Source organism: Vitis riparia, chromosome 2, assembly GCF_004353265.1.
Source record: "Vitis riparia cultivar Riparia Gloire de Montpellier isolate 1030 chromosome 2, EGFV_Vit.rip_1.0, whole genome shotgun sequence".
NCBI lineage: Eukaryota > Viridiplantae > Streptophyta > Magnoliopsida > Vitales > Vitaceae > Vitis > Vitis riparia.
The window spans coordinates 24131-32841 of NC_048432.1; the positions used below are offsets into that span (position 1 = coordinate 24131).

An 8711-nucleotide genomic window follows, 5' to 3' on the forward strand; every position below is an offset into this window, starting at 1 on the left:
ATTTATATTGAGACAATCCTAACAATTTGATGATGGTATATTATTCTAATATTTATAACAATATTGTAGTCTTCTATTGTAACTAGATTTATACGAATTATAAAAAGTAAAATAAATGGATAAATAAAAATTTTAAAAAAAAATTATAAAAGACAAATGAAGTGAGGAAGGAAATTTTGGGTTTAAACCGTCGTTTCTTTAGATCGTTTCTCCTTCCAAAGACAAAGGATTGAACGACAGAGTGGAAAATTTTGAGGCAAGTGTGAGTATGAAAGAAGTAGAAACGCTGTGGGAAGAGGTCAGAGAACTGAGCCTGGGGAAGTCGGGGAGGGTGGAGCGGCTGGAATCGCCTCCGACTCCACTCCGCTTCCTGAGGGAATTCGTGTCGCCCAACAAGCCCTGTCTCATCTCCAACGCCACTCTCCACTGGCCCGCACTCTCCTCTTGGTCCCACGATGACTACCTCTCACGAGCCCTATCAAACGACGTCGTCTCCCTTCACCTCACCCCAAATGGGCGAGCCGACGCCCTTGTTCCGGCTCCTTCCACATCCTCTTCCTCCCTATGCTTCGCCTCCCCTTATGTCCACCGTCTGCTCTTCCCTGAAGCTTTGCGCCTCATCCTCTCTTGCGGGAATGCCAATTCTTCAGGGACCGTTGCGTACGCGCAGCAGCAGAACGATTGCTTCCGGAGCGAGTACTCTGCGCTAGCTGCGGACTGTGAGCGGCACATACCATGGGCCTCACAAGCCCTGGGTTGCCTCCCTGAAGCGGTCAACCTCTGGATTGGTAACCATCTATCTGAGACCTCCTTCCACAAGGATCATTACGAGAATCTCTATGCCGTTGTTTGTGGCCAAAAACATTTCCTCCTCCTTCCTCCCACCGATGTCCATCGCATGTACATTCGTCAATACCCTGCTGCACACTACTCCTTCTCCCAGGTCTTTTTGCTATTCTATTTACTCTCTTCCTCCCTTCTCTCTATTCTTTTTATTCTTCTTTTAATGTGAGTTTTGCAGGATTCTGGACAATTGAAACTGGAACTTGACAACCCCGCTAGAAACGTGCCTTGGTGCAGTGTGAATCCCTACCCTTCCCCAGAGACTAAAGATGCAGAAATCTCCCAATTTCCGTTATATTTTAATGGCCCCAAGCCGTTGGAGTGTACAGTCAAGGCTGGGGAGATTCTTTACTTGTGAGCTTTACTAACTTATCTGATAAGTTCTCATATTGGTTTTCTTTTCTTATTTTTGATAAATTTATATGTGCTTCCTTACAAGAAAAAAAATTAAATTGGGATTGTAGGACGTAAGTTGAGTTAGACTATGTTGTTATTTAAAATTTATGACTAAGACCTTTGAAAATAAGGGATTTATGAAGGCACATTATTCTATAATGGCTACTTTTATTCATTAATTGGATGCCAAACTCGTGCAATCTATTCTGAAAGGTTTAGGTTATTTGACCCAAAACCCTACTTAGAATTGTCCGCAAAATTTTAGAGAAAATTAAAAAAATCTGATTTTTGAAGTTAAGCTTTAGTAACTTGTGTGCATTATTCCTAAGTTCTAGCTTCATTTCTGTGTTACATGTTCCGCTTTATTTTGATTTAATGAGCATCATGAGATTTAATTTGGTGGCTTTTCATCCTACCACTGTAACTATAGGAGCTAATATTGGATGTTAAATGTGTGGCTACCCCTAATTTATTGCATCCCTTTCGCTCTGCATTTGGATGCATCTGCTCAATCCCTACCCTGTCATGATTTTGGGTGAATTTGGAAATATGTTGAAAGAAAACTTTTCCATGACTTTACTTTATTAGCAATATGTAACTACTACTTCACAGTGTTTGGGATGGTAACAAATCCTAATAAGAAGGCTTCTCCACTTGAGCTTCATATGAAATTTCATTATTTGTTGTGGTTTTAATCTGGGATGTTAATGTGTGATGGTTAGTGTTAGTAAACAGTTTGTAGTTGCCTTTTCACAAGTTTGTCTGAGAATAAATCACAAATATGGCACTGGATCTAGGGTGTTATTGTTTAGGACCATGGAAATGAACCACTTCCTGTCCAAGCAATCAAGGGAGAATCGCCTTTTTCCAAATTTTCTGCTGTTATCATTGTTATTAAATTTCTTCCTTTTATCTTTTGATGTCACATAGAATATAAGTCATGACAATATGAAGATTGTAGAACTGAACATTTTTGACAGAAAATTTGATTTTTATTTTTCTTAGGAGTAGAATTTTTTTTGTTTCGTTTTTTTTTTTTTTTTGAAGATTGTAGAGTGTCAATTTTTTCTTGGCTGGTAAACCGTAAAAGGAAGGCAATCCTTCTTTATTCAGCTTTTCACTATAAGCATTTGCCTGTGTGTTGGTTTTCTCCATGTGTCTTCTTATGAATGTCCTTGGGTTGTGCTAAAATAGTTCTTTTTTAAGTGTCATTTCGGTGTTCATGTATTTTTGGTTGAAATCTCTTTGATTACCTGAGCATAAACTTGTAGCTTTCTTGGTCTAGAGAAAGCCACTACACTTGATTTATGGTTGTAGGAAGAAGAAAGCCAAGAACGAAATGCAGTTTGATATATATGTATACAAGTGTAGGACATAAAAGGCCTGGTCACAAAGAAGTTTGGTTTTATGTTTATAAACCACAATTGTTTTCTGGCCTTCCTTCAGAACATGACAGTAGCAAGTTTTATCTTATGCATTACTCAAAGGTGGGTACTAGATATGGTTTTAATATTTAGGTATTTGGGATCTATTATTGGGTTGCTTTGTTCACCCAAACAGATGATACTGAACCAAACCAAACATGTTTGGATCTCCCTTTATGTTGGACCAGACCACTCAGAGAAACAAATCAAACAAATCTGTATGGGATAGGTTGGTTCAGTTATCATGGTATAATGGGCCAACTTGCACCTCTGGTTTTGTCCTTTAGTTCAAGTAATTTTCTTGACCTAATAATTTAGATAATTGAATACCTGAAATGGGAGATTGTTCTGCTTCATTTTCTGGTGAATTCTTTGGTCTTTGATGTTATTCCACTGTTCTTGTCAGAGAATTACATTATTCATCTGAATGGTTTTGATTATATGCAACCACATTTGGTTTATCCCGATCAAAGAAAACTTCATATATATTTTTATAAAATTAACATTTGTAAAAGAGAAAGGGACAAAATGAACACTGCAATGGTTTTTTATTTTCATTTTTCTCCCAAATTTTCCTCTATTGTGTGTTCTAAAGTTGCCACAATTCATCTAGACCCTATATAAGACATGCTGCTTTCTTTCTCATTGTCTGCTCCCAATGGAAGCATCTTTATTTACTTAACAATCAAAGCCTAGCCTTATCCATATCAAGAAATTTCCAATCAATAGAACTTTTATGGAGTACCTGAAATTAAAAAAGTTATGCATGTTGAAACTCTTAGCTTGAAAGCTCATACCTTCAAAGCAGAAAAATGCTATACTTGCATTGCATCATCAAAGTGAGAGTTTGCCAAAGCTCCTAACATTTTTAGAGAATATACAAGTTGATGTTATACTTGAGCTCAATGTTAAGGTGTGGCCTACAAGCATTGAGCTTATTACCGTCCTTTATTTAATGGGTTTTCCTTAAACAGAACCTGGCTTCTTACTAGGATTGGGAGCATAAGGGTAAAAATTTACAAGTCAAGGAATTCTGCTGTCTCTGATTTTGTCTATCCTCATAATGTAGGTATTGTGTGGTGTGGTATTGGTTTTGATATCTCAGAAAGCTTTCACAAATAATCGGATGAGGAGTCTCTTATATATCTATTTTATGCTTAGAATTAAAGGATACATATCATTTTGAGTATGAGTAATTGATTCAATGGTACTTGCTTGCTTATGTTTTGAAGTGTTCTATGTGACATGATCACAAATATGTAGGCATTTGCAACCATGCTGAATACCAACAGGCCAACATATTGGTTTATTTGGGGCAATTTGATGTAATATTGCACATATATATTTTTTTTGCCCCTAAAAGAATAATTAGGTTTTTGAAGTTTTGAACAAGGAAATATGTGTGATGGGGATGAAGCCTCCAAGGTTTTATTTATGAAATAAAGAAGGTGGAACAAGTAAATTCTAAATTGATTTAGTTAAGGGTATTTGGCTAATTTACTCATGTAGGTAGGTTGGCTGGGGCCAAAGTTAGTAGTAACTAGTTATTTGAATTTTATTTAGAATTTGGAAATTCTTTGTTGTTAAATACTTGTGATAAAAAGTTTGTATACTTCCAGTCTTTTTTCAGGGTTTATGAGTTTTAGGAAAAGAATTAAAGAGGTAATAAGTTACTAAATCATTTTTTTTGTATGGTTTGATGGACTTTTAAGGGTCTTTTATAGCTAGGAAATAGGAGTAATTGATGTAAAACAAGAATCTAATGAATGATATAATTTTCTTTGGAATATCAAAGATTGTCAGTTTTATTTGCATACCAACTTATCCTAGATGTCTTGGTGGTTATGTTCTCAAGGACAACTTTTTGCTTCATTTGAATGTTCACATGACACTTCACAAATTTAAAAGAGGCTGGTATATATCTGGGAAAATAATTTGATTCAAAATGGCTAAAAATTAAATCTTTTTTTTTTAATTATTATTTTTAATTTTGCTGTGTGATGTGGTTCTTTTTGCTAAACAGATTTTTACAGAGGACATGTTAATCATGAGGCTGACTTTATGGGGTTGATGCAGGCCAAGTATGTGGTTTCATCATGTTAAACAGACTCCAGACAGCAGTGGACGCACCATTGCTATAAATTATTGTAATAATGGACGACAGACTTATTTTCCTGCCATTTTGTTGTAGATTATTTTGTTGTATTAATAATACTACTTTTTGTGACAGGGTATGATATGCAGTTTGATATCAAATATGCCTACTTCAACTTCCTGCAGTCAATTTCATACCCATCAACTTGTAATCTGAAGTTGGCAGGAACAGAATGTGAGGATTCTGGTTCTGATGTGTGTGCATGTCTTTCAAAATATGCACCAGTCGCTGATGTTGTAAGGATGAGTAAAGATGGTGAAGGTGAATAAGCAATATGGGGGTTAGATATTTTATTTGGGAGCTGCTTAGGTAGGGACAGCAAAGAATTTTCAGAAAGAACTTACCGGCACCAGTTATTAGTACATTTACATGAACAATTTCTTTACTGATGCCTGGTCTGTTGTTTAATATGATAAGGCCATTCCCGCATGTTGGGCCCATATGGACTATGGATTCTTCTTTCCTAATGGTGCTTTTGGTATTAACTCTGCTGGAAAACCAAGACTTGATACACTAGAATGTATGTTGTTTTTTTGGGTTGCTGATTGCTCTAACTACAGTTTTGAAAGTGGACAGTAATTTTGTTTTTTCATTTGCAGTAGTTAAGTTCACGGATGCAAATTCTTTCATGAGAAGGCTCAACCATGTTGTAGAAATGGTACCATTTAGACACTGTTCCCTGGTGTTTTTCCCCCTTAACTTGTATTCTGCTGTTCTTTCAAAGGCCCGAGTTCTGGAAAGGAAAGGCAGGTTAAAAGCCATTGCAAAATTGAGGCAGTAATAGAAATCCTTGGGAGACTGCTGGGAGATTCTAGCACACTCATAACAAGTCTCCTAATTTTATACTGCCCGAAGTTTTCCCGTGACAACATATCCTGATGCTATTTCTCTTCGGTTTCAAATAGTTGTCCTGTTTCCCATATGTTTATTTGTGTATCTTAAAGAACTGATAGAAGTCTGGAATATGTATTTTCTTGAATCTGAAGGTTGTAAATAGAAGCTTAAATACAGAGCCATTACCTAACTGATAACAGGGTGGTTATGGTGATGGCGTGTGTAAACTAACTACGGTTAGTTCGTGAGTTCAGACAAACTTACACAATATTATAAGATAGCGTTAATTTTATTTACCTATCGATTAAATACATTTAGTTATCATAAGTTTGAAATTTCATCAAATGTTTTACTTATTTTGAGTGAGATGAGAGGTGAGTGAAAATTAAAAATGGGAATGATAAGGAAAGTTTTCAATGAAATTTCAAACCTACGGTGATCGGGTATATTTAGCTAAAAAGATGAATGCTGTGTTATTGGAGAATATGCTAGTGTTATTTGAGTAACCCAATTAGATGAAAATTTCACCTCCAACCAACATCATCTGGACGGTGGTTTGCAAGTGAAGAGATGGTGATCTTTTTGGGATTTTGCAAGTTGGTGATTCAACCCATCTTCTTGTCAATGGAAATTGAATCACACTGGCATTACCAAAAAGCAGGCTTCCATGCTGCTCCTTGCGACAAATACAAGATTAGCAACGTCAGTAGCCACTGCATTCAATTCCGACTGCCGATGCCCAAACCACAAGCCCATCATCCAGGGACTATAACGATAATACAACCCCCTAAAATCAACTCCACTGCATTCAATGATGATGATGATGATGATTATGATTGCAAGGGCAGCAATAAGAAGAAGAAGAAGAAGAGCAATAGTAATGCCACCCCCACTACTTCAACACCTACAGACATCTTACGCTTGATGGATGGGCTTGGCCTTCCCATCCCTCCAGATATCTACGCTTCTCTCATCAAAGAAAGCTCCACCACGGGCGACGCCACACAAGCTACCCAATTGCATGCTCACATCAACAGGAGCGGCCTCCCACTCAGCTCAGCTTTGCTTAACCGAATCTTGCTCATGTACGTTTCATGCGGTCTCATCCACACTGCCCGTCACATGTTTGATAAAATGAACGTCCTCAACAAGAATTCCATTTCTTGGGCTATCATGCTCGCTGCTTATATGGACAATGGTTTTTATGAAGAAGCTATATTTTTGTTTGTGCAAATGATGGAGCTTCATAGCACCATCATGCTCGAACTCCCCGCATGGATTTTTATCTGCGTTCTCAAGGCATGCGTCCACACCATGAACTTGACACTGGGGAAGCAAGTCCATGGATGGTTACTAAAGGTGGGTTATGCGACCAATTTGTTTCTCAGTTGCTACTTAATCAGCTTCTATGGGAAATTCAGATGCCTGGATGATGCTGATTTTGTCTTTGATCAAACCTCAGAGCGTAATACTGTGATTTGGACTGCCAAGATGGTCAACAAGTGTCAGGGAGAGTATATGCATGAGGCGCTTGTTGCCTTTACAGAGATGGGGAGGGCCGGAGTAAAGAGGAACGAGTTCACATATTCCAGTGTTCTTAGGGCTTGTGGAAGGATGAAGGACCATGGGCGTTGCGGTCGACTGATCCATGCCAGTACAATCAAGCTTGGTTTGGAGTCAGATATATACGTGCAGTGTGGGTTGGTTGACATGTATGGAAAATGTGGGCTACTGATAGAAGCGAGAAGGGTTTTTGAGACTGTGAGTGACACCAACAAGACAAACATTGTGTGTTGGAATGCCATGCTTACTGGATACATAAGGCATGGGTTGTATATTGAGGCAATCAAATTTCTTTATCAGATGAAGGCAGCTGGAATTCAACCCCAAGAATCACTCCTTAATGAGCTCAGGATTGCTTGTGGGAGTACTACTCTTGAAAACAAGACTGATGGAATGCAGATATAATCAGGTACCATGGAAGTGTTTTTTTAACAGTTTTGCATACATCCCTTGCCCATAGCCTTTATCCATTTGGCAGCATTAAACAAACAATCTTGCATACCAATTGTACAAAAACAGCTTAGTTGAACTAATGGCATGTTCACAAAAACTTTTGATCAGCAAAGAGAATGAATGGAGTGGAAGTAAATTTTATGCAATAAAGTAATAAATGTGTTTATATTTCAGGCACATAGTTACCATGTTCAGTGGATCGGATCAATTTCCACACGCCATAGTTCGTTGTGTTGGATGTCTCTACAGCACAATTTCCACACATGCCATAGTTCGTTGTGTTGGATGGCACAGGTTCTTGGCGTATGGTGAAGATACTTGTCGATCCCACTACAGGTTGTAGCTATTGAAAATTGGGATCAATCATAATGTGTAACATATATAATTTGTTTTTATTGTTTTAGACGCAACAATGAAAACAGGCATTATTGAAGACATGTCAAAGTCCAAGTTGGGCCCAAGTTGAAGACACGCCAAAGCCCAAGCTCAAGCCTAGGACACACCGTGTAGGTCAAAGTTGAAGAGATGCCAAAGTCCAAGCCCAAGCTAAGAGGCACCAAGATTCAAACCGAGTCAGGAAAGTCAAATTTCATTTTAGAAGAATTAAAGCACCAACTAGAGATTGTGTCTCATTCCTAAAATTAATAAAATCTCTACATTGAGTCCGAGAAAAGTTCTAATCCTATAACTAACAAGCTGAAAGAAGCTTCCCAACAATAAACTCAAATTAATTCTTCCCTTAATCATGCTACAAATCATAAAGTGACTTCTCTAAAAAATGTGTTCATCTCATTAGATTCATTGGGGGCAAAAAAGTACATGGTTGAGAAAGTGGTACCACACAACAATCTCTCAAGAAACATCTTCAAGCCACATGCATTTGTAAGTATGACATCAAACCCATGTCTCCATTTTCACGTAGATCTCCATAACAGAAGTTTGCAATGTTAAACAATACTAGATCAAACCCATGTTTTTGCTTTCCTTTAATAACTAGGTGTTTTGTTTTGTTGGTTTTATGTTTCTGATTAAAATAAGCTCTC

General features: G+C 37.6%; 2 protein-coding genes across 2 annotated transcripts; both read left to right on the forward strand.

Moving 5' to 3' along the window:
• The first annotated feature begins 215 nt into the window (after window positions 1-215).
• On the forward strand, window positions 216-5386 carry LOC117905053 (bifunctional peptidase and (3S)-lysyl hydroxylase JMJD7). The gene is made up of 4 exons (XM_034817932.1): window positions 216-943; window positions 1022-1197; window positions 4740-4810; window positions 4894-5386. Exons 1-4 carry the CDS (start codon window positions 269-271, stop codon window positions 5085-5087), a joined length of 1116 nt encoding a protein of 371 aa, XP_034673823.1. The 5' UTR covers window positions 216-268; the 3' UTR covers window positions 5088-5386.
• Window positions 5387-5547: 161 nt separating this feature from the next.
• LOC117905045 (pentatricopeptide repeat-containing protein At1g31790) lies at window positions 5548-8333 on the forward strand. Its single transcript, XM_034817919.1, has 2 exons — window positions 5548-7624; window positions 7843-8333. The coding sequence occupies exon 1, from the start codon at window positions 6223-6225 to the stop codon at window positions 7618-7620; it is 1398 nt and encodes a 465-aa protein (XP_034673810.1). The 5' UTR covers window positions 5548-6222; the 3' UTR covers window positions 7621-7624; window positions 7843-8333.
• The last annotated feature ends 378 nt before the right edge of the window (window positions 8334-8711 follow it).